This window comes from Lonchura striata, chromosome 3 (assembly GCF_046129695.1).
Source record: "Lonchura striata isolate bLonStr1 chromosome 3, bLonStr1.mat, whole genome shotgun sequence".
Taxonomy (NCBI): domain Eukaryota; kingdom Metazoa; phylum Chordata; class Aves; order Passeriformes; family Estrildidae; genus Lonchura; species Lonchura striata.
The window spans coordinates 45,881,155-45,906,885 of NC_134605.1; the positions used below are offsets into that span (position 1 = coordinate 45,881,155).

At 38.2% G+C, this 25,731-nt stretch overlaps 1 protein-coding gene across 5 annotated transcripts in view; it reads left to right on the forward strand.

The window, feature by feature from the left end:
- MTR (5-methyltetrahydrofolate-homocysteine methyltransferase) overlaps positions 1-25,731 on the forward strand; it is a 51,109-nt gene that overhangs the window by 10,397 nt on the left and 14,981 nt on the right. For 3 of the 5 annotated variants that reach the window (XM_021527074.3, XM_021527073.3, XM_021527077.3), the window contains exons 6-23: positions 73-179; positions 1,464-1,523; positions 4,710-4,804; positions 8,456-8,556; positions 8,908-8,969; positions 9,731-9,798; positions 10,967-11,043; positions 12,132-12,244; positions 13,623-13,763; positions 14,390-14,575; positions 15,156-15,335; positions 16,371-16,487; positions 16,586-16,726; positions 19,089-19,178; positions 19,805-19,957; positions 20,509-20,616; positions 23,221-23,321; positions 25,289-25,356. In XM_021527074.3, the coding sequence (XP_021382749.1) occupies positions 73-179; positions 1,464-1,523; positions 4,710-4,804; positions 8,456-8,556; positions 8,908-8,969; positions 9,731-9,798; positions 10,967-11,043; positions 12,132-12,244; positions 13,623-13,763; positions 14,390-14,575; positions 15,156-15,335; positions 16,371-16,487; positions 16,586-16,726; positions 19,089-19,178; positions 19,805-19,957; positions 20,509-20,616; positions 23,221-23,321; positions 25,289-25,356 (1,968 nt within the window). Of the gene's footprint in view, positions 1-72; positions 180-1,463; positions 1,524-4,709; positions 4,805-8,145; positions 8,340-8,455; positions 8,557-8,907; positions 8,970-9,730; positions 9,799-10,966; positions 11,044-12,131; positions 12,245-13,622; positions 13,764-14,389; positions 14,576-15,155; positions 15,336-16,370; positions 16,488-16,585; positions 16,727-19,088; positions 19,179-19,804; positions 19,958-20,508; positions 20,617-23,220; positions 23,322-25,288; positions 25,357-25,731 lie in introns of those variants that run through there. The other 2 variants (XM_021527078.3, XM_021527081.3) reach the window with 2 other exon arrangements.

The window sequence follows — 25,731 nt, forward strand, 5'->3', positions numbered from 1 at the left end:
AGTTATTTGATTTAGGCAGTAGTCTTGAAAGATTTTTCTCCAGATGAAATTAACATCATTCCCGTTTTACAGCTTTTGATGAACTGGTTGAGGCCTATACAGAGCAAGCCAAAGGACTTTTGGATGGAGGAGTTGACATCTTACTGGTGGAAACCATATTTGACACTGCCAATGCTAAGGTGAGACTTCTGGGGAAAAAAACCCACCACACTAATGTAAGTATTTGCTGTACTACCTAAGGAAATTCATGATAATATTATTTGAGCTGCCAGCTACTGTTTAGTAAATACATGAGAAGGCTCTTCAGCTGATAGCAAGTGGGTAGAATGTGAGGAGATGGTTTTTAATCAGCCTTTTCCAGAAGGTTTCTCTTAATATGTGCCATTTGTATCTTTCTTGGCTGTCTGTGCCAGCTGTCCTCTTATTCCCAGAAGCTCTACTGTATTGCTCAACATCTCCAAATGCTTCTGATTGTATTTTTCACTGTTAGCATATCTGTCCAATGGATGCTTGTGATGCCCACTGAAAAGGGAATGTCCAGTGAATCTCGTTTTAGGCATGGGAAGGCTTGTAAGGCAGCTCTATTAAAAGGTATCTTTTGTGGGGGAACTCTGCCATCAGTTTTAAGAAAGAACAATTTGGAATAGAAGATTAGAAGAGTAAAATAGAAGGAATAAAATGTTGAAATATGCTACCTCTTTCTTTATCTAATCTTATATCTTTATCCTTTTACCTTAATCCTCTATCAGCACAGGGGATGGCGTTGTTAGGGTACTTAAAACTTCTTGTGTTGTGGAAAAGTCTGGCAGATGTTATATACAGTGTTTCTTTAGGGTATTGCTGCAGGCTACATAATATGTGAAGTGACATCTCTTGCCCTTTGCAGATCTGACTGGTCATCATGGAGGTTTGGCTAGGAGCCTATAGGCTTAACATAATGCTAAGGGCATGTTCAGGGGGTGACTTTTTTACCCTAAGGAGGGAGGACATTTTCAGGACCTTCAAAGGAGTCACTTGCAGTTCTTACTGTAAAAATTTGTGGTGGTTGGAACCCTTTGGAAACTACATGTTTAAATAGACGCAAGGGCAGTGAATGTGTTCTGGGAAGAGTACGTACAACCACATTTGGGGCGGGGCTTGTGCTGCAGCTATGAGGGAGAAGCACATGCTGATGTGATCTGGGTTTCAGGGTAGTCTTGGTCTTATTTGGTTTCCCTGTGATACTTCGTTTCTACTTGTTACCAAAATGTGTTTTGGAACATCTGGAATATGCTGGGGGTAAGGGTAAAACTTCCTGAGTGTAGTAAATTCTGGCAGGCACTGTGAGCTAGCAAGTTGCATAAACAGCCATAGAATAAATAAATAAATAAATAAGGGCATTGAACCCATAGAAACAAAAAGAAATTAACAATCTGAAGAACTCTCAAAAAATCATTAATGTTTTGCAACATATTTCTCTGTAGGCAGCTCTTTTTGCACTCCAGATGTTATTTGAGGAAGAGTATGCTTCCCGACCCATATTTGTAAGTATATTTCGATGTTTTACATATCCTTAAGCTTCATTTGTGAACTAGTGAGATGCCGGTTGATTAAAGTGCTTTGAAATGAAGGAAATGAGTTTATTGGAAATGTACTTTTTTCCACATGATTGTGAAAGTAAAACCTCTTACAGTTTTGTCAAATCAGCCTGGGATAGCTCTGTTCAGCAAGATCAAGCCATAGTCTAAGGAATTACAATGTGTGTATTCATTCTATGTATTTCCACAAGAAAAGGTCTAATCATGGGGTTTTTTTCAGGCTTGCTGTCTTGAGGGAAATAGGAACCAGAGCTTCAGGGAGGAAATTAAGCAAATTCTGACATATTTTCAAGTAGAATGAGTGGCCATTTGAAGTCAGAAAAATCTGTCTTGCTCCATATTCTTTTTCTGATGTTTCTTTTTCTGATAGTTGGTGCTCATTGGAAGAAATACAGATAATGAATAAGATTGTTTTGAAAGTTCTGATGTGTTCTTCCAGTTTTCTACAGTTTGCAGTCCAGGCTTTCTGATTTTCAGCTGGTGTCTGTTTGTAGGCTTTTGTTGAATGCATTTACTCCTTCCTTGCATCTGTGTTCAAACCTATGTGGGACCCAGGCATTTACAAAATAATCTGCCAGTAGATTTCACAGTTTATGAATGTGCTGGTTTGAAAGTTTGCTTACTTTTGGCTCGTCCACCTGATATTGTCTATTGTGTCTTGTCATGTATCTCTTGAAAATGATAATGAACAGCTGTTCTATGTTCCCTTTGCTGCATAGTCATGACATTTGTGGTCCTTTGTGAGAGCCTCCTTTAGTCATCTTTTTTTCAGCCTGATGAGTCCACTTCTATTTAGCTGTTCTATTTGGTTCATTCATTACTGTCCCATTTTTGTTTTCTACTTCCTCAAGTCAGAGTGGAATGACAATAGAATGCAGCATTCAAAGTGCAGATGTCAGGGATTGTGTGATAGCCTAGAAATGTTCTCTGCCTTTTCCATTTTTTTCTTTGTAGCTTCTGATGTTTTGCTTCACTGCTAGTGAGCTTGGAAATTGCATTCATACACATCTCTTTTGTTACTTAGTTTAGCTTCTAGAGGTGTCATTGTGTAGAACTTCTGGGTTCACAGCTTTGTGTTTGACCAGTTAGCACAGGGAGTTTTTAGAGTTGCCTTTTTGTCTTCATTGCGCTGAACAGAATGGTCCTTGAGCCTGGATCCTCATTCTTTGTTCCCTGTTCAGTTATGCTGAGAAGTTACAAACATTAGCACAGCTTTCTAAGATTCCACTGATCACTTTCCTTGACTGAGTATTTTGAAGAGGGGAAGTGGCATCAATATGAAAGCATGCTTTGGAGTAAATAGTGGATTTACTTTCTCATGGAGTCTTCTAAACTCATTCCATCTTCTGGAAAAAAAGGTTTTTAGACCTGGTGGTGTGGTTTAGGAGTGGTACTCTGCAAATCAGTGCCCTCACTGAGATCGTCCAAATCATGTGCCGGATTTTTTGCTCCACCACTTTCTTCCCCTCTCTCTTTCCCTTTGGCAGGAGAGAGAAGAGAATTGGAAGCCCAAAAGGCAAAGATCAAGGGTTGAGGTACTAACAGTTACTGGAGACAGCAATATGAAAAAGAACAGTAACAGCAACAATATCAATAACAAAAGTGTAGAAAAGAGTGAGTAATTCACATGCAAAGATGCTCACTCACAGCTGAACCTGGCTGCAGCTATGCCACCCTGCTGCTCCCTCTGGCTTGAGGCCGTCGTCTCCCAAACTGGAGAGAACTGGCTCGGAGCTGGTGTTACTGCACTGCTGCACCGCTTTGTCCCACTGGGAGGAACCCCTTCTCGCTGGAGAGTCTCCCTTCTCCCACATCTGGCAATGATGTGGTAGAACCTCTGTTGTCCTGGCAATGATGGGGTATAAATTCTGTTGTCCTACCCATGTCTTGTCCTGGCTTCTGCAAGAATTAACCTTATCCTGGCCAGAACCAGGACATCTGAGAAGCCTTTCCTGACTCATCCAGATGCCTCCCAAATTCTTCACTTCATAGTTGTTAGTTGGGGTCAATTATTTATTATTTGCACATCTCTTTCTGTATACTGCTGAAGAAGTGTGATTGTACAGGTTAAAACTTATACTTCCACTACTATGTTGCAACAGTTGATGTTCCCTTCTGGTGAAAGGAGTAACTTGTTAAGGTCAGACCCACCTCTTCCACCAACCACCACCAAACAGCTTAGTAGCAGTCCTGAGACCTGAAATAACTTAAATGGGGATGTGAGGAGAAGGTGACTACTCAGAGCTGCCTAAACAAAAAAACCCTGTGGATTGGTTCAGAGGCTGTCATCAGAACTCATGCTACCTGGCTGCTGGATAGTTCAGAGTAGTTTTCTCCCTTTTCTTTTTTCTTCTCTCCTAAGGAGGTGAAGCATGGAAAGAATGACTCTCCAACTAGTTAAAGTTGAAAAGAAGGGTATTAAGCTCTGGACATGTGGAATTGTTTCCAAAGACATGTGTGAGGAGTTGGAGAGTCCTGCTGTCTATTTATACAGAAAAGGTTTTGCACATCCGAGGGGTTTCTAAGGACACATAATACATAATCATTACCTGCCCGCTTCATATTATAATCAGCCGAATAGCCATTACAGCTGCACAGTTGCTCTTTAATTGGGTTGGTGGGCTTCTGGGCAGGAAGTAAGATGCCTTCCTCATGGTAAACTCTCCACCTATGTCAAGTTGGCAAGTCTCCTTGACTTGCTGGTCACAGTCCAAACCTTCTCTTATTCTTAGAAGTCAGTGGTATTTATGGCTCTGCACTTACAATACTTCATATATCACCTGTCATTCCCAGCCTTGTTTCAGTTACCCCCACCTGGTATCAATTGATTTTCTTGTTAAGCTCTAGTAACAGTATATGATCTTTGCTAACTACGTTTCTAACTTAACCCCTTGACTCAGAGTGGGGAGAGAGGGAAAGACAAAAACATTTAACCAGTCTTATTTCTCCAAGAAAAATATTTAAACATTTATATGGTGAAAAGGGTTTAATTTTTCTGTTTGAGTTGTGCCTCATTACTTTGAGTGGAGCACAGGCATCTCTATTTTGGGTTATAGCAATTCATCCATTTTAATTTTCCATTCTGTTGTGCATTTAATTCTTCTCCTTTCTCTGTGCTCAATTGATATTTAGGTTTCTGGAACTATTGTGGATAAGAGTGGGCGTACCCTCTCTGGCCAGACAGGAGAGGCATTTGTCATTAGTGTTTCCCACAGTAAGCCACTTTGGTAAGGAAATGTATCATTCATTCTCTTAGTTTATTATTTCTAGATTGAGATTCTTTTCTATTTTAACCCTTGCATGCAGCTAAGTTGAAACTATACAAATTGTAACCATGTGCATTGCTAACATGTTTTTTTATTGTTCCCTCAACAGAAATTGTTTCCAAAGAAAGCTGAATTTTCAATTCATTGCTTTAAATAGTCTGGGGCATTGTGTTTACACTGAAATCACAATTAGGTCAAAATCTGAGACTGTAGTTTGCCATCTCCTACTGTCTTGTGTTGTGCAAGGAGCCAATCCCTGGTACAGACAGGACTTGTATCTCTTAAACTGAAGCACTGCCATCTGAGAGTGTTTTATGTTGTCTCGAAAGAACAAAGCATAAGCTACTACTGCAGTGTCCTTTTTGCTGAACTTTAGAAAAATGTGCCATGAGTGATTTTCTCAAGGATGTGCATGGTTGTTTTGAGAGCTCCTGATGCTTCCATTCACTTTAATTCTTTTCTATCCAGACAGAAAAGCTCAAATAAATATGAGGTTAAGATCTGTGCAAATGGATAATGTGTCAGATTTGGTCATTATGCAAGGTTTTGCATATTAATTTTAATACCTTCCCCTGGTTATCTATTCTTGTGTTTCTTTACCCTGTTCTGCCTCCTTGTCTTCTCTTTGCCTTTTTTCACTCTCAGGTTGGCTGTCTTCACTCAAAAGCTTACACCAGAAATAGATGTCTTTTTCTTAGAATATTCTTATTGAAAGCATTTAGTTCACTGTTAGTAGTGCACACCATGAACATTATGATGAGCCATTGTTTGTTTTTACAACAAAATTTCAGCTAAACCACGCAATCTGTCATCTCAGTGATGCAGAAGCAGAAGACTGCATTCACAGTTTTGCTGACTGCCCTTGAGGCTCCACTTTCCCAGACCAGACGGTGTTCCAGAAGTAACATATGGAGCCTCTTGGAACAGGGTGGTAGTTGACTTCTTCTCTCAGCATCACGGCCTTGTGATCCATATTTGGCATGAGTCTGTCTCAGATAATTTTTCTCTAACTTTCTTGCTTCTGAAGAAGAGAGAAGGGCACTAGAGAATTTATTAAGGCATATTTCATAAAAGCTGTCTTTTGAGTCTCAATGTTTAGGGCCTGTTTCTCATTTGTGAAAAGGCTACTATACAGCACTGTAGCAGAAGGGTATTTTAGTGTTTGGAACAGATTGCATTTAATGTTGCTTTTATGGCCAAATTGGTGCTGAGTGGCTTTGGGGTTATGAGAAAGCTGATTAATGGTAGTGTCCTAGGAATTGTGTTAGACATGTTCATGTGTTTCTCTTCGGGTTTTTTATGCCCTGATTAGAGTCATGTGTCATTCCTTAATTCAGTTTGGTTTGGACCCCACCTTTAAAAGTGTGCTTTGTGTCTGGATGATGGAAGTGGTAACAGAGAAACTCATGAACTGTACTTAGTAAATGCTGAAAGATATGTGTCAAGCTGCTTGCCATGAAAGATGCTCAGATGTGTTTCAGATCCTATGATTGTTTCTACTGTGGCAGCATTGAGAAGGCATAGACTGAGTTTTGGGCCATAATGTGGATTTTGTTCTGGTCCCAAGGATGCTCTACAGCCTTGTCTTTTACAGGAGTTTTTGTATGACTGCTGTGGAGAAATGAGCAAGAGAGGGAGGTTATGCTTAACATGGGTGTGTGATGGTTATTACACTAGGGTAGCAGTGAAAGAATATCAGCTATCTGTCTCAAGTCTTTTGGCTTTTAAGGCATAATTAACAGTTTTCTTTTCTCAAATGTTTTCTCGCATGATTTTGGCTGCTGTGAGAAGAGGGTACTGGCCACAGAAGCTCCTTTTTGTTTCTGAATGAATGTGCATGTCTTTGGTACAGTTCTGAGACAAGTAATGCTTGGATTGTGTCATGCTCATGAATAAACTTGTCAGCAATCCCTGTAATGGGTAATAATTCAGGCAGCGTGGAATGTGGGGAGTATGAGATGGAAGCTTGTAAATGGAGTGACTTAAGAGTAGGAAATATGCTGCATCTGTCTGCATTTGATAAAGGCAGTCTTGCTAACTGTTCTTGACTTGCTTTGCTTTGAAGACCTTGTGTGTGAGGGAACCCACACTTTGAAATAAATTCCAGAACCTCATTGCTGTAATGAATTGTGTACTCCTTGGACTTGCTCTTTGTACCCAGGGGATCTGTATAATGGATTTAAAGATATGTAAACACCAAATCTTGAAATGAGAAAAAAAAAGGTTAATTTCAAATTTTTCTCGCTAGTATAAGATGTATTAGAGAATGCACTTTGAAGTAACGGTTACTGTTTAAAATAACATATACCCTCCTCCCTCAAACACCAAAACAAAACAAAAAATCAACCAAACCCTCACTGTCTCGTCCCTAAATTACTGGAAAAAGGGGCTTGTGTGTTATTTGATCTTGATCTGTGACTGTGATATTCAAGATCCCTGGTTTGGATTTTGCTGTGAGCCCCTCAGATTTCAACAATTTTTCATTCTGTCAAACAAGTAAATCTGAGTGCAAGCATTTATTGCTACAACATATGAAGTTACCAATGCCCTGCCTGCTCCTTCGAAACAGGAGAAAATTCAAAAACCATTTTATGCTCCCCATCCTGTGCATGGCTTTTCTGCTTTTGACCTCGGTGAAACTAAGTGGGCATACAGATACTTAATTAGCTCAGCTGCCTGTGGAGCTCAGTCAGCTGGGAGACGTGTCTGTTAACGCATCCTTGTTTCAGTGGGTTAGCTTGCATCCTCTCTGAGACTGTTATTCCAGGAAAAGAGAAAGCTTTTTTATGTCTTCCTCTTCCAGCAGCTCTATGAACACCTTCCCAGTTCTGCAGTGCTCACAAGGGGGTTTCTAGAATGGTGCAGAAAGATCAGGAAACATGTAAAAAATATCTTACATAGTTTATGTAAGAGAAATTTCTGTATTTAATACAAATGGAGATATTTTGAGTGCAAGTCTCATTTATGTATCTATTACTAAATGAAAGAAAATATGATTAGATCTCATATACTGGTAAAATTGTTTAGAAAGTTATTCATGTAGAAATTATTCTGCTGTAGAGCTGTCTTGGTTAATAAGATGTAGCAGATTCAGTAGCCCAAGTTTAGTGTTGCCATGAGGCTTCTTGGGGAGGCACTTGCTCTCTTCCAAAGTTAACATAATTTATAATTTGTAAAGAAAATTATGAGTTAGCAGCTTGATGCAGGTCTTGCTTTTCCAACCTTTTTTCATACTTTTTCCTGTAGCACAAGACTCCTTTCCATCTGCCATTCTCATTCCACTTGTTCTCTCTCTTACCTAGAAAACAGCCGTCGTGTTGCTCCAATTGCTGTCAAAATGCTGCCACTTTCCTCCTGGATTTTGAAATGAAATCTTGATTTATTGTTCCCAGTTCAGTTCAGCCCAGCCCCCTTCCCTCTCGTGCTTTTCTTCCACCTGAGAGTTCTCCTTTTGCACAGTCATGCTGTATTGATGATTAAAGAAATTGGAGATCAGGTTGGTTTTGTTTTAGATGATTGTGGGAGTTAGCGGTTGCCGGCACTAACATTGATCTGTTTTGTGTGTAAAAGGTGTTTTGACTTCAACATAATTTTTGAAAATTTATTTTCCAGTATTGGCTTAAATTGTGCTTTAGGGGCAGTTGAAATGCGTCCATTCATTGAAACAATTGGAAAATGTACAACCGCCTACATCATCTGTTACCCCAACGCAGGTGTGTTGGTGCCCATGTTCCTATGCTTGGCACATGAAATGTAGCTAACCTGTTCCATCTCATTAGCAATTAAAAAGTTGAAGTAGCTTAAAAAGATGATTGTTTTTACTATTAAAAAGAAAGTAAGAATCTTTTAAACTCCTGAAAATAGCTGTTGTTAGCTCTGTAACCATGAATCCAGAATGTTTTTTTGCATAATTAATAATCTGCTGAGTAGTGATTGCAAGAATGATGAGGAATTTTAGTCCTCGTACAATTGTTGCCGTTTTAAATGTGCCTTTTATGGAATTTAGTTCTGTTCTTTTGGACTTTAAACAAATTGTAATACTAAAAAAAAAATTATGTTTTAAGGTCTTCCCAATACATTTGGTGGCTATGATGAAACTCCAGAAGTGACTGCCAAGCATATAGAGGTATAAAATACTTCATATTATGTCACATCTGATGTACTAATAGACAAGAACTCTGCTTGCATCCTTTGCATACTTGTTACAATACTGAGGTTGGATTTTTTTTCCCCTTCAGATAGCTATATTTGTAATTTGGATTGTTTAAAGGCAATTTGCTGAAAGATAGCGATTTGAAGTATCACACTAGGAAAACTACTTAGGAAACTGAAAACCTTAATTACTTTTATGTACTAAGTTAAGGTTTCCTGCCACTTGATCTGTGCATGTTACTCATTGCACTCCTGTGTTCTTACTGTTACATTTGGGAATTGTTCAAAAAGCCGAGTGGTGTTTATGAACTTGGCGCAATTTTACAGACTTGAGTGTACAGGAACTGCTGATGCTGAGGGTGTTACAGTGCTGGGTGTCCTACCCCATGCCACTGGATTTGTGCAAGACAGAACTGTGTGTCTGAAGCTGCAGTGTGTCAGCAAGAACACAGTATAAAATAGGCCAGTTTCAAATGTAATCTCTTGAAATTACCTGTTGAAATTGCTGTTTAGCTTTGGGAGTCCAATCTCAAAACAATTCCTAAAGAGACAATATAGTGAAAATTGTTTTTTTTAATTTAGTGGTTTTTTTTCTGAGCTCCCTGAATTGCTTCACATGTGGAGAAAACCAAATAAAAAATATATATACATTAAAAATTTATATGTACAAATAAAATAAATGTTTATATAACATAGCTTTAATAACTCTGAACAAAATATTCCTTCCTCTTACAGAATTTTGCTATGGATGGTTTGGTCAACATAGTTGGAGGTTGCTGTGGTACCACACCAGCACATATCAGGTACTTCATTTGCTATAGCTTTGGACTGCAAAGTAAATTTAAGTGCTGGTTCTGTGGCGCAGTATTCCATGGCTTGTCTTAGAGTTTCCTGAAAAGGTGGATCACTTGAATGCCAATATCAGCAATATATGAAGTGGGAACAACTTGTGCATATCATGAAAAATTAGTTGAGGTGTGGTTCAGACAAGGATTAAGCCTCTTTGGTTTTGTCATCTAAAATTGTTCTGGAATTGCTTCTTCCTCTTTATTGATGAATAGACTTCCCATTCTCTCCTTTATTGTACTGTATCTTCTTTCTCTTTATTTGCAATCCTAGCCAAAAGGTTTCCTTTGGTAGTAGATGGAAGGAAGGGATGTGTGTGTGTATTTGTTGGGGAAATTCTTAAACAGAAGTTCTATGAGTGCTGTACAACTGATACTGGTCCTCCTGGCTAGTCAGAAGGAGCATTTGATGTCTTTGTCACTGCAAGTAGGTCAGTGGGAAACCCTCCTTTTTTCACTTAAATTCGAAAAAGAAAAGGCTGTTGTGATTAATTTTTATCCTGATATAAACTGGGAGAGGTGACATGTAAACATGTAGAGGGCAGTGTGTGTCAGTCCTGAATAGTGTCAAGAGAAAGTGAATGTGAACAGCATGAGTCATTCTGGCATCTGAAAAATGTGTCTCAGTACAGAACAATGTTTGTCTCTTCGGTTTTTTGTTTTTTGTGGGGGGTGATCGTTTGTTTGGGTTTGTTTGTTTTGTTTTTGGGGTTTTGTTTATTTTTGTTTGTTTGGGTTTATTTTTTGTGTTTGCTTGGAGCTTTGTGGGCTTTTTTTTGGTTGGTTGGTTTTGATATTTCAGTCATTAGCAGTTGCTCAGCTCAGCAAGTTATGAATATGGTAAAAGTCAGTGTGGTTGAGGATGGATTCTGAAATCCTTCAAGTATCCAACTGTATCTCATTCTGCAGCTTAATAACCTTCAGCATTGTATATTTCCTGCAAATAGCTATGTAAGAATCTTCTGGGAGTATGTTTTTGCCCTTGGCCTCAAAGTAAACTACCATCTTGTCTCTACAGGGCTAAATTGGAAATGTAGCTATATGTCTGGTATATATGCTCTTTGAGTTTTGTCTGGAGTAATTTAATTTTAATTGAAAACTTCACTTTCTTATTTCTGTAACTCAGAAAAATTGCTGAAGCTGTGAAATTCTGTAAGCCTCGTGTTCCACCTTCTCTCTCTGAAGGATACATGCTGCTGTCAGGTAAAGTGTGTAGCAGTTTAATTTCATTACTAATGAAAGTTTTCTTTATAAATTTATTGGCTGTTTCCTGCAGATCAGGGCAATGCTGTGAATGTCTGGTTCTGTCTGACTTCAGCAAGCTTATGGATGTGTAACCACATCTAAGTCTTACTGCTTTGGCTAAAGGAGTAGTAGAACATTTTTTGCTCCCATCTTGTATAATATAATCAAGCCAGCATATTTACTCTGCAAGTCTCAGATGTGTTGTAATGGTGAATTGAGTATCTTTGTCTTCACTTTACAACAGAGAGGGTCAAGCACAGAGAGACCAGGTAATTTGGCTACAGTTATTGGCAGAGCTGGGATGAGATCTTTGTACACCAGCTGTGTGAGGGCTGCCCTGTCTCACCTCAGACGCTGATTCAGTTGCACTGGGACTGTGTTCCAGCAATACATCCAGTGTTTTGTTTTAACAAAGTCTAGATTTGCATGTTCCACACTTTGGGCATTCTTTCAAACCTTTGAGCCGTGTATCTGAGTAAAACAGTACCATCTTTTCAGTCTGGTGTTTTAACCTCATGTCAAAGGAGTTTAGCATAAATAAAATATATCATGATTGGCCTGTGATGTCATATCTTAGCTTATTTGGTTATGCTGTAGAGTTTGTTTGCCTCTGCATTTCCTGCTACCCAAGGGCCCAACTGGCCTTGTTTCTCTGGACTAAGGTCTGTTGTTATGAGCTGCCCTTTTTGGTCAGTCAGTTCAGTGGGCTGCATGACGTAAAATAGTTTAAAGTTGAGAGGACATACACACAGATGCCCAAAGAATTATAGCTTAACTTCTGTATTGGAAAAGTTGGTTGTTATTTTTTGTGCATCAAGTAAATTATTGACTGTCATTGAGGAAGAACAGAAAGATTTGGTGGATGTATTGGCAGTTGTTTCATTGCATTGCTCTGCTACTTACTCATTAGAGCACTGATGTGCTGAGAAATCACTATTCATAGAGAGAGACCTTTATTTTACAGTTCAGAAAAGAGATTTTGTCTTTCTTATGCAGTTTTTTTCTTTTCTGTTTTAACAAATATGTTAAAAAATATTTTTTTTAAGGTCTGGAGCCATTCAGGATTGGGCCATACACCAACTTCGTTAATATTGGTGAACGCTGCAATGTTGCAGGATCACGGAAGTTTGCGAAACTCATCATGGCAGGCAACTATGAAGTATACATATTAACAATTATCTCATACGAACAATAATCTTTATAGCTGATGCTCTGATTTTCTATTGCTCCATTATACTATTACTGTTCGTTTTTCTGGCACAAAGCACTATTCTACACCAGTTACAAGAGTAAGAAAATGTGGAGGATTTATTTTTTCACTGTTCTTTGTTTCTCTGCTTGCCAGCTACTAATAACTTAGTGAGAAGGGCTTTACAAGGACTTTTTTTTTTTTTTTTTGACAAGTGTTACAGGAAATTTTTAATTTAATTTAGTTATACAGCTGGTAATGGTTTAGAAAATGTCCTGGTCTGTGCTGCATCTAGGGGCTGGTTTACAGAGAAGAGGGGAAAGAAGATGGGTGTAATCCCCTCTTTCAAGTTATGAGGTACATTTGACTTGGGATAGATTGTGGCACTGTGCAGTTCTTCCTCCCTCTACCCTTTCTCACTTACCCAATTCTGCTCAGCATTATGATTACCTCTAATTGCTATCTACTTTGATCTCTGCCTCCAACATGCTAAGTGAGCATTGGTACAGAAAAAGATGCTTAGAAGGTAATTACTTTCTTGAAACTACTGCAAGGCAGAAATGAAGAGCCTGGAAGACTCATTTTTTCACTGGTGTGAATTGGTGCTGTAACATTGAAACAAATAGCAGAGTGACTTTTCTTGAGAGCTGAGACTCTGCCCCAGAGTATACTCGGACCTTACGTCAAATCAGAATGAAAGTCTTAGTTGCTATTTTTGGAAGTCTGACTTTTAGACTCCTGGAAGTCATGAAGCAGGTTAGGCCTGTTAAATCAAGAGACTTTAAACACAGGTTGTTGGGGACTCTGCCAGAAAAGAGATAGTGAATAGACAGGGGTGTTCAGATATTTATGTAGGCTGGGGGAAAAGCTTTAATTTTCCTTCTTAGCACTTGTGATTATTCTGCATCTTTGAAAAGTGTTGAACAGCCTTTAAAAATTAAGTATCCTGTTACAAAACACCAGAGCTTGTGATGCAAGGCCCTTTTTTCATACCATCACAGAGACTGTATTTTCCTGTCATCTTGTGCAGTCACAAGTTCTTGTTACCATGCAAATCTGAAATTATTCAAATAAACATATGAACCAACTTTCTACAGTCAGTGATGCTACCAGCACATCAGGTCTGATGTCGTGTTCTGTAAACAAATTCATTATAGGTTGTTCCATATTAGCAACTGTTTTGCATTGTTGTACATTACAGACCATGTCCTTATTTTCTTATAGGATGTCTTACAAAATTTTAAAATTTTGACTGCATGCTTGGTTTGGAAAAGTTAAATGTTATCCTGAAAATAACTAGGATTTTTTTCATCTCAATGTTGTTTTGGTTTTTGACTTTCTTCTTTAGGAAGCCCTGAGTGTAGCCAAATTGCAAGTTGAGATGGGGGCCCAGATTCTTGACATAAATATGGATGATGGGATGTTGGATGGCCCCACTGCAATGACCAGATTTTGTAACTTGATTTCTTCGGAACCTGATATTGCAAAGGTTGTAACTGAGTCACAATAAAGGACATGTTACTAACTTGTAAATTGCATGCAGAAGATATTGATACTGTTTCATTTCATAACTAGTTTATGTACTTAGGCAGATGTAGTTGTCCCCTGAGAGGAAGTGACACTGTAATAAGGAATGCCTTTGGATGAAACAGAGGTTTTTATGTCTGTTTTCACATAAATGTATGCCAGTCCTTTTCACTGGTTGGAAAAGCTGAATGCAGGTTCATTCTGGAGCAGTTATAAGCCATAATGTATATGTTGGCAGTGCATAATAGTATTGCTTTCCACAAAACTTAAAGTTGCTATGGATAGAGGATGGCTTTAAAAAATAGTTCTGCAATGTGCTTTCTCTGAAAATGAGTATCTAAATCAGAAACACAGGGAGAAGTAGAGATCTCTATGATATATGATGGAGCTGCCACAGAAGCTCTTGAAATAAATTTTCATTTGAGTTTTGCATTTAAAGCAAAGTGAATATCTGACTATCATGTGGAAACATTTATTCATAAATGCTGATTAATGTTGTGTGCATGTTTATGTCCAAATGGACAAACAGCACATATGCAATTCATAACTTATGTGTGTTCTCCTGGCTTACTTCTCTATTATTTGCAGGTGCCATTATGCATAGACTCCTCAAACTTTTCAGTGATTGAAGCAGGTTTGAAATGTTGCCAAGGGAAATGCATTGTAAACAGCATCAGTCTAAAGGAAGGTGAGGAAGACTTTCTGGAGAAAGCGAGGAAAATTAAATTATATGGAGCAGCTGTGGTTGTTATGGCTTTTGATGAAGTGGGGCAGGTGAGTGTCACTTTAAAGGAGAGGTGTTTTTCTTTTGAAGTGTAAGGCTTTTTTCTTCTTTGTCAAGACAAAGTTGTTTTGTTTCTTTGACACAGTTGATTTAGAGAAGTTCTATGTAACCTTAGCAGTAGTTTTGACCCTGATCTGTAAGTATTTCTTATGCTGCTCAAATGTTTGAAGAATCCATGTATTGATCTAAGTGGAACTCTGTTAGTTCAAGAGAGTCTGTTGCTATTCAGACATGCTGAACTGTTCCTTCATAAAAGGCATTTTTTAGTTCAGAAACTGTTTCTAATGAGAGTCAAATCTTTGTGAATAAATTTAGTTATGTCAAAAATCACATATTAAGCTTTGCATAGGATGATGAAACATTGGGCAGTGAGATTGCTTTTTATAAGCTGAGTGAAAACCCCAGGTGTAGGGGTGGTGATATTTTAAATACATTTTTCGTATGTATAATTCTTATATTTGTGATGTTCACATTCTCAGTCTTGAGTCATTGGAGCTGTAAATGTTTTCTGGAGAGTTTATTTTTTGTGTGGTCTATAAGTTTCATGTCAGAATTCTTTTTCTTCACTAGGCAACAGAAACAGAAACCAAGATTGCAATCTGTTCCAGAGCTTATCATCTCCTTGTGGGAAAAGTGCACTTCAATCCAAATGATATAATATTTGACCCTAATATTTTGACCATAGGAACTGGAATGGAAGAACATAACCTTTACGCCATAAATTTTATCAATGCTACTAAAACCATAAAAGTGAGTTGTAAGGTTATTTTTCAAGTATATTGCTGAGGTTACTTAAAAACCTAAACCCCCATAAAACAGAAAAAACACCCCACCTCCCTTCATACAACAACAATAACAATAAAACACTGCTGAAAAATCTTCTAGCCTAGTGAGAAGGACTACTCTTCTGAAGTCCAGACACTCCCCAATATTGCTGTATTTTCAGTAGAACAACTGCAGATAGTTCTATAAGTATATTTCAGTCCATTTTCTCTGCTGTAAATATGCTATCCTCATTAAATGAGGTAATGATCACATTTTTGTGAAAGCTAAAAGGACCTTTTTAAAGGTGTGCAAAAAGTGTTGGTTTTATTTTTTTTTAGTAAAAAGGTTTCTGTAGAAGGCATTTCTTCAGCAGCCTGACTTTTTATGTAGCCAAAATATGTGTAAAGAAGTATAGAAGTGAGGAACATCACCTGCATACACCGCAGGTGTAAAAACTGCACCGTTGTGTTTCACAGGATATTCTGATAGATGTGGAGATGCTCTGTCAGTAGCAGTCTGGGGCTGAACACCCCACAGACTGGTTTGTCACCACAGGGCTCTTGGAAGTGGGGCTGCACCCTTGAGTTTAGCTGCTCAGCTGCAGCCTGCTCCTGAGACATGCAGGCCGGCAGACTGACTGCTCCTGTTTGCAAGGGAGCGGGGACAGGAAGAGCCAAAAGTAGGTTTGCATGGAGAAAATATTGAATGCTGCAGTGGGAGAACTGATGTGTTCAGAATAGCACCTGTGACAATACTGGTATTGTCACAGGTGCTATTCTGGTAATACTGGTATTGTCACACACTAGATACTGGATCTTTCCTTTACTTGTAAATTTTCCTGCAGATTTGAATTGATTTTTATGAATTTGAGTAACTAGAAGGATCTGGGACAGGGAAAAGAGAAAGGGTACATAGCAAATGAACTGAGCTCAGGGGCCAGCTGTTTTATGAGCTGAATGCTTTATTTACATTTCCCTTTTGGAAAGCACTTTTCTGAAAATCTGTGTGCAAATCCTATAGGAAACACTGCCAGGAGCCAGGATAAGTGGAGGTCTTTCCAATCTGTCCTTCTCCTTTCGAGGAATGGATGCCATTCGAGAAGCAATGCATGGAGTGTTCCTTTACCACGCAATTAAGGTATGATGTGCTTTTGGCTTCCATATGTTTGTACTTGGCAGATGTGCATTGCTGTGTCTGACAGCCTTGTCTGGAGGATTCTGTATGGTTTTTTCCAGTATGGCATGGACATGGGAATTGTGAATGCTGGGAATCTGCCTGTGTATGATGATATCCACAAGGAATTGCTACAGCTGTGTGAGAATCTAATCTGGAATAAAGATCCTGATGCGACAGAGAAACTTTTACATTATGCTCAGGTAACTTTCTGTTTTAAGCTTTGAACAGTAGTTAGCTTAGCACCTGAGCCTCACCACCGCCCTGCAAGTGATAGGTAAAACAGCCTATAAACCGCATGTGTCAGTATAACTGTGGGTGTAGGAATTTACTGATGATACTACAAAGTGGTTCAGTTATTAACACAGAATAAAATCAGTAATCTGTGATAGATCAAACCTCTCCAGTTTCATGCCATGGAAGAAAGAACCTGTGCCAGAGTTCTTCATATGCTTCAGGAGATCAGGCTGCATAGACATTCTCTAAAGAAAAAAAACCAAACCCTCAAAAAATAAGAAGCAAAAAACCCAAACAAACTTTCCCCCAAAGAAAATCTTCACAAACCAACAAAAACTTGGTTTTTGTTTTAATGGTTTGCTTGGAGCATATAAACAAGTTGAAATAGTTGCTTGTGATTTGTGGCTGTGCAGAGACTTCCAATTCATGTAACGTGTCAAGATTGAGGATCACCTATTTAGTGTTTTTGAGATGTTTTAGTGATACTGATAAAGGACAAAGATTACAATTGTTTGTAAAGTAACTGGTGAAATTCTGTTCTGAATGGGAGAAACAGCAAAAATCTCTCTAGGTTAGGTGGCTCTTAGATTCAAGTGCACAAGAATATTTGCATGCCTATTTTGTATTTCCTGGAGGTAGTATTTCTGTGCAGAGCTTCACTTGGTTTGTATTTTGCCCTGTGGTGGTACATCTTTTATAGTAACAGTGGCAACATGTTAAAAACTACTACAGGAAGACTCTCTTATCCCTTGTGCTTAGGCTATTCTAAATGATGTTCTTGGTGTCCAAGCAAGTTACTTGGACAAGTGATCTTGTCTGTTTAAGCTGATTTGCACCACTGTCGTATTCAAGATTGCATAAAGAGGCAGAAAAATAAAGGAGAGTTTTTCTGCAGAAGGATGAATGTGAATTTAAATGGGGCCTTAAAAGTAGAAATGAATGATGAGTCCTAGGTCTGTAAGTTTGGGAAGCCAATGTTGGAAAATCTGCTTTTATTTGTGATGGTAGTTTTACTAAGGGAGTTAAATATTCTAGTGGCAAAAAAGAGGAACTTAATCTTTGCAGATTTATGGAATCCGTGTTCATTTGAAGTTTGAGATTAAAAATCATTTTCCATGATGTACATAACTGCAGACATTCTTAAGCACTTTTGTTCCTCCATGTCCACCTTACAGTGTCATGGGTTATTTTTAGGCTGGAGTGGTTTTCTTGTTAAACTTTCTGGCTAGAGGTTGAAGAGTTCTGGGTATCATTTCAGTGATTCACATAAGGTGATTCCTGAGGTGAATAGATACTTCTGGAGATCATCTACTACAAGTCCCCTACTCAAATCAGGGGCCAGCCAAGGTCAGGTTACTCAGGGACATGTCCGGTCAGGTTTTTAATATAACTAAGAATTAATATAACTCTGTGTTGTCTCCAGACAACATTTTATTCCTTCTTTCATTCCCTTTTACAATGTAGACATATGAGGGGAATAAAGTTAGGAAACAAGAAGCCGTGAAGTTAGCTAATATTTGTTTAAAAATCAATGAAAGCTAGTTCTGTTTTCTGTTCCCATGAGTGAGGTCTTGTTTCAATGGCTTTATCTTTAAAAACTTGCTGATGAGCACTCAAAAGTATAGGAAGTTCACAAAGTCTGAGAGATGTCAGATTATGTCTAATAGCTGAGTAAGAAAAAGAATTTATTTGCCTGAAGTGTGTTGCATAAGTGCTCTTCCACAAGCCTTCCTGGGGTGGGTGCTTGTGAACTTTCTTGCACTATGAAGCCCTTTTGGCCTCTGTGTTCCTAGCCAAGGAGAGTATGAGTGTGAGACAAAGAGGATACGTGGTAGTTTGGGGCAGTCTATGTGTGTGACAAGCAATAGTTTTGTAGGCTGACTGGTTGAAAACACGTCTGTGATATGGAGTAACATAACCTATTCCAGCAGAAACTGAATTAGTGCCAAATTAATTAGAATTTTAAAATTAAATGTAATGTTTGGGCCAGGAATCAATTCAAAATATGTTCCCAGAAGTAAATCCCTTAGGATTAGTCATGTCATCATTTTTATGAGCATAAAATTTGTCAAACTGCTCTCTCTTTTTTAAAAGAAAATATTTTGTTTAGATTTTCATTGAGGTGTGTACCTTTTGGGATGTAGACTTCTTGAGTGCCTATATGGCATCACAGGTGTTTGCAACGTGATTTGCATGTTTAAATAAACCTTTTGAATAGTTTAAAATTATTTTATGAGTCACTACTTGGAAATATCCTCGTTTTTCTGAATGTGATGTCCATAATTGTACTTATGTATGCAAGCTCCTATGGATGTCTTTTCTTTTCAGAATCATGCCCAAGGAGGAAAAAAAGTTGTACAGACTGATGAGTGGCGTGAAAGCTCTGTGGAGGAAAGGCTGGAATATGCTCTCATAAAGGTGAATCTGTGTGGAAAACTGTCCTACCCATCAGCCCTCAGAGCCATGAGCTCAGCTCAGACCTTAAGGGCCTTTAAAGGTTCTTCAGCTGCCATTTTTTTTTACAAACTATTAGTTAACAATGAATAATAAAGGAAACTGATCTATTTAATTTCAATAACAGAGAAAACTGTAGAGGTTTGTCTTTAAGCTTCAGAAGCCGAAGTCTTTGACCCTTAATATTTTATTCCACTAGTGTTGGTAGAAACATACTGCTTTTGCTTCAGAACACACTCCTTTTACTTCCTAGAGCTTCAGTAGTACTGCACTGAGGGGCACCTGCACTGTGAAAGCATTCTTTGTGTGTTGGGTTTTTCTGGTGACATAGTTAAGAAAAATGAACAAATCTGTTAATACTGGGGACGTGCTGTGAGTAACTATCTGCCTAAGACTAGCAGTGTTTTGGTTCCTAAGAAAGACTTTTTTCAATACCTATTTGAGGTATTTTTAAAGATCATCAGTATCTACAATATCTATTTGTAGATACTGTACTTTCACAGTGGGCTTTTTCTGGGGAGAAGACAACTAAAGAAAAGTTGTATTTCTAGCAGGATAAAAGCTTCTCTTTTTTTTTTTTCCCTTCTCAGGGCATTGAGAAGTATGTCATTGCAGATACAGAAGAAGCAAGATTAAAACAAGAAAAATATCCTAGACCTCTAAATGTAATTGAAGGGCCTTTGATGAATGGCATGAAAATTGTTGGTGATCTTTTTGGTGCTGGAAAGATGTTTCTGCCTCAGGTAATGAGAAAATAATGTCATATATTTTCCTATTTTACAAAAACTGGCATTGTAAAATGTAACCAAAACATTCTATACTGGCTGTTTTCTCAGATAGGAATTGCAAAAATTCAGGTACTGCTGAGAAGCAGCCATTTTCTTATTTTACTTTGAAACTTGACTTTCGTTGTGTGTGATTATGTTTGTTGCTGTTCTTCCTGAGTGTTTTTGCTTTATTTGAAATGTAGTTTTATCTTAGCCCATGAAAAAGCACAAGAGGGGAGAAAAGCCCAAATAAAATTTGCTGTGTTTAGCACCTTCCAAGTCTGGGCCTGTCTGTAGCTTTTGGTTTTGGTGGGATTGGTCTGGGAGGCTGCATTTTGGAAGAAAGTGTGTGTAGAGCCTTAACCCAGTAAGGCCAGCAGCCTGCTGTCACAGAGATCTGAAAACTGCCACCTGGGGGCTGCAAATGAAGTTTCATTTATTGCCTGAATGAGGAAGCTAAAGAAAACTGAGGTTATTTCAATACCTTGTTGTTACTGTTTATTCTGCCCCCACCTTTATCTGTTCAGGTGATAAAATCTGCTCGAGTTATGAAGAAAGCAGTTGGCCACCTTATTCCCTATATGGAAAAAGAAAGAGAGGAAAGGAGAGCCAAGCAAGGCAGCACAGAAGAAGAGGCAAGATACAGTCCTTTGTGCTATAGTTCTTTCATAGAATACTATGACAAATATAAGAATTATTTATTGCTATTTATACTTATTACACTGGCGAGTTGATGCAGTCACATGGAAACTGACAATCTCAGCATAATTGAAGTAGGTTTGAAATTCTTGAAGTGCAGATTTTGTGGAACACTGCTTGGTGTGTGCCTAAGCTCATAAAGTTTTCTGAACTATGTCAATGAGTCTTTGTAGGCCCTTTATGCCAATGTTATTAATTTCTTGTATTTTTACAGGCACTTAATTTTGGTGTTATTCATTCTAACTTTATGGCAGATTTTGCTACTTTTTTCTAATACTTCTGCCCTGGGTTAACTCTCTAATTCTTCTTTAAAATTTTTAATGACTCGTAATACTTTGCTTGAAATCTTCTTACAATGTATTTGCTGTGTATCTGTTGGGTGACTGTCCAACTGTTCTCTTTTAATTCAGACAGCAGTGCTGGTATTTGGCAACCTCTGTTTTGTTCTGATGCTGTTTGAAGTTGTTTAAAATTGCTGCCCCATTGATTCCTTAAGCAGTGGATTAGGATCTTCTGTGAACCCTCTGGCACTTAGTTCTCTGGCTAAAAAGAAGTGAAGTGGAATTTGAGAAGTTCTAAAAGATGTAGCAAACACTCTAAGCAAGTGATTTATATGTTCTGTGTGGTTGAGGAGAGCAGGAGAAAAAGGCAGGGCTTCTGTCATGCTGCTTTCTCTACCTTCTGCTGGACAAGGGATGTAGTTCCTTCCTTTTAAAAAGACATGCCACTGTATAGAGAATCAATGAGAGAGATAAAACAGCTGCATCTATTCCCAAAGTATGTTGGCTTGAAAGAAAAAGATTTGCAGACTCTGATAACTGATCTGTCTGATGTTACCCAGGCCACTGTACCTTCCAGGACAGTTTTAGTCACAGACTGCCAGGAAGTGCAAAGCGTTGATAGTTACATTAGAGGATAAATAGCTGTGGCTCTGGATCTCTATCAAAGATTAAAAAAAAAAAAAGAAGGCCTTTGGATGTATGCCCAGAACTTGAGGACCTCCTTGCTTTAGACAATTGAAATAAGTGTGCCTTAAATAGGGTTTATTTAAAGTAATATGTGCTGTTGCCCATGTTGTTTGCTACCCAGCAAAGATTTTCCTTCTTATGTGAAAATCCAATTTTTTTTTTTTGTATCAATCACTACTTAAATCTTCAATAATTATTAGGTATGATTAGGTGTGATACCTAATGTGGGCCAGCATATTTTGTTCTTCTGTCAGTCCTTGATTAATCTCATTCCCCTTTTTTCTCTTGCATTCCAGCAGTATATTTTCAGCTGCAAAATTTTCTGTTGATGTACTGAGATGTCTGACTTCCAGACCGCCATTTTGCTTTCTATATTCTCTGATTTTCTGTAAAACAGAAGCACTAGGAAGATATTAGATTTTAGTAAACGGCAACATTGGTGGAGATCCAGGGATTTTATTCAACAAATGTGTTAGGATCACAGGAAAATACTAATGTCACTCTTGGTAATATAACAAGATTTTTTAACCCATAATATTGCAACTACAAAAGCAATGTAGGTTCATGAAATAGAGAGCTACTCTATGTGTCCAGAAATAAAATATGCTCCATAGAAGGATTCTGTCATCCAGTTCTGCCATGTGTGAAGGAGATGAGATACTGTCTGGAAAAATATTTTGTAGTTTCACATAGAATATGCTCAGGTTTCCACTTTATTTAAATTCTGTGCAATTTATGTAGTTGCTTACTGGCATCTGATGGTACAGCAACTCAGACATAGTACTGTTACAGCCTGGAGCTGTTCCAAATGATGGCAGTGATTATACAACTAAAAAGGTATTGCCAAGCCCTGTTCTCCTGGTGGAGAACTGCTGTGGGAAGTTCCACTGTTGTGCTGCTGGCAGCACCCTTCGTTAGGCTGAATGCCATCTAGCCTTGGACCTGCTTGTGACAGAACAGCTTCCTTTCTTCAAGTTCTTCAGCCTGTTTGTTCAGCTTGGGTAGTCTGAAGTAGCCTGATCACTGCACTGAAAACTCTGTTGTTTGTGTTGCATAAAAATAAGCCTCTTCTGCTTTTTCTAAGAAATTCCTCTCATTTCTCTTCTGAGTTTGCTAATATCCCATTTTTCTAAGCATTGTAGCAAAAGATTGATCTTGATGCACAAACAGATGTATTATTATAAGTATTCCTACCCTTTTGTTCTGTGTATTTAATCTCTTTATTGGCAGGGTGTATATTTGAAGCCAAAGTACTTTAGGAGTTCAGTTATCACACTGCAAAAAATGCTATCCAGATCTCAAGTGGTTTTATCTGCTATTTTTTTTTTTCTTTTTTACAAACACAGATTTTGGAATAGCATCCAGGCATTTTGTAAGAATAATTAATGTGCAAGTTTCTATTACCTAGATATTTTAAGATGGTTTTCAGTACTTACTGTATTATAAGTACTATGCTTTACAGTGCTATAATAGAAGTCTGTGTCATGGATTAGGATTGCACTGTCGAAGGATATGTTCAAACATACCAAGGCTTTTGAATAATTTAACTCTTGCTACTTCTTAAACTTCCAGGATCCTTACCAGGGTACAATAGTATTGGCAACTGTGAAGGGAGACGTACATGATATCGGCAAGAACATTGTGGGAGTTGTTCTGGGCTGCAACAACTTCAGGTAAAGAGGTAGCTGGGAACACACCTGTAGAAGGGTCAGTAATTAGTACCTCTCTGTAGCTGCAGCTGTGGTGGTAACAGAGCTGGGTATTTCTTGGGAATTGTCCTCTGTTCCCCAAGTTGTGATTGGGAACACAGATCATAGCAGCTATTGCTAAATGGGGAGGCAAGAGAGAGTATTGTATTCTCCTTGAATACTGGTTTTCCTAACAAATTGACATCTGAGATGATTCTGTAGTTTGACATCACTTGGAATATAGATGAGAATATCAATTTTTTGTTTTATATCAGTTAAATATAATAAGTTATGTTTTTATAATGTCTGAAGAAATCGGATATGACAGTTGCAGCAGGTAAATACTATATATGGGTTGTATTGGGAAAAAGTAGTCTTGTAAGATTCAAATGAATCTCGTAGTGTGATTTTCACGTTGTTTGAACTATGAGGTTTTAAAAACTCGCTGAGGTATGTTTTCTTAAGTAAGAGGTGAGACTCCCATTCTGTTTCTGAAATTCAAAAGTTAGAACCATGGCCCTTCCATGGCCCTTGTATGTGCAGAAGGCTTGGCCACAGTTTTGGAATGAATGGTCATGTTTCCATAAGTGTTCTTTTCAAGGGTCTGTCAGATATTGTTGCAAAGCTGAATTGGTTTTGGAACTCTGTCTTACTATTCATTCCTTTAGTTTAGTTTTGAATTTGGGTTGTCATTTGCTTTAAAAAGAGCCTAAATTATCCCTTTATTTCAAAACACAGAAGTCAGTAGCAGTGCTGCATATATGCAATATATTCCATTTAATTTCCTCTTGAAGTTCTGTTGATTGGATTCAGACTTTCTTGAGCTTTATTTAGACTTACTGAAAGGAAGCCATAGTGTTCTCTGTTACCATGAGTATGAGTGAGGCTGAATGAAATCATCAGGCTGGGGTGGTTTACTTGAAAAAATAAAAGCCTCGGCAATTACTTGGGTTAATAGGGAAGTTCAATGTCATGTTTCATAAAATGTATGCTTTAATAAGGCAAACAAGCTTGAAGTGAATCATCTTATATTCCTGATGTAAGATATGATGTCCACAGAACATTTTTGTACTATCCAGATGCCTTCAGAAATGCTACTACTATGGGTAGCCTGGTAGGTGGCTCAGCACCACACAGCCATTCATTCATTTCCACCCAGCCAACCTCAATGAGATTGGAAAAGAGGAAGGGAAGAAAGAAAGCAAGAAAAATTGTGAGTGGAGGATAAAAGCAAGAAAAATGGTTGGTGGAGAGAAGTAATGACTGAAGGCCAAGTGGAAGAAGAGAAAAAGAAAAAAAGCAAGTGATGCAAATGCAATCCCCTTGTCGCCTCCTATGGACAGATGGGTGCCTAGCCAGTTCTGAGCAAAATATGGCTAACCTCTGCTTAGCCTCTTACTCTCCCTTTTGATTGCTGAGCTTGACTTCATGTGCCATGGATTATTTCTTTGGTTAGTTTGGGTCATCTGCCTAGTTGTGTCTACTCACAGTCTATTTCTTGTGGGGGTAGAGTAAGAAACAAAAAAGGCCTTAATGCTGTGAAAGCATTGCTCATCAATAGTTAAACTTTAATTTGCAGTACTGTTTTGGCCACAGATCTAAAACACAGCACCATACCAGCTGCTGTGAAGAAAACTAACTCATCTCAGCCAGAATTAGTGCAACCACAAAAATGGATTTTAAAGAAAAAGCTCCTTTTACACTTAAATTTTCTCAACTATTATGCCATCTGGAAATCTTACTGGAAATATTTACCAGACCCACAGGTATTTCATATACAAAGATTCCCTAGTTTCCCATTTCGCAAATGGTCTTAAGAGAAACAAACAAAAATCTCAATTTTCATTTCAATTTTTAGGTCAGTTGTTTACAGCAAGAGGAATGTATTTGCCCTGCCCTGTAAAAGAAATTTTGATTTGCTGTTGATCTTGTGTCATCTCCTTTCTTTCCAGAGTTATTGATTTAGGAGTTATGACTCCATGTGATAAGATATTAAGAGCTGCTGTGGAGAACAAAGCAGGTATAGAGAGACTTCATTAGTACTTCTGAATTGTTTGATTTTTAAATCACATTTTTTATTGCTGCTCATTGCATTCCTATACTGTCTATAATTTGATCAGATTATCTTCAGAGAAATCAGAACTTCTACTTTAACCATGTTACTTATTTAGCATTTGGCACTTCTGTGAAACTTAATCTGAGGAACTGAAACCCTGTATCAGAAGGACAACTCTGAGAGAGATGGTGTAGCATTTGTTTTACAGTTGGATAAATGGAGCATTGAAAAGGTCTAACTTCTTGTTGGGTCTTAAATGTGTAAAAGAACTTGGCATTTGGCCTGCCAGATCGGTGAATGTGAAATCAGGAATGAATTGTTCCAATAAATAATGAAGTT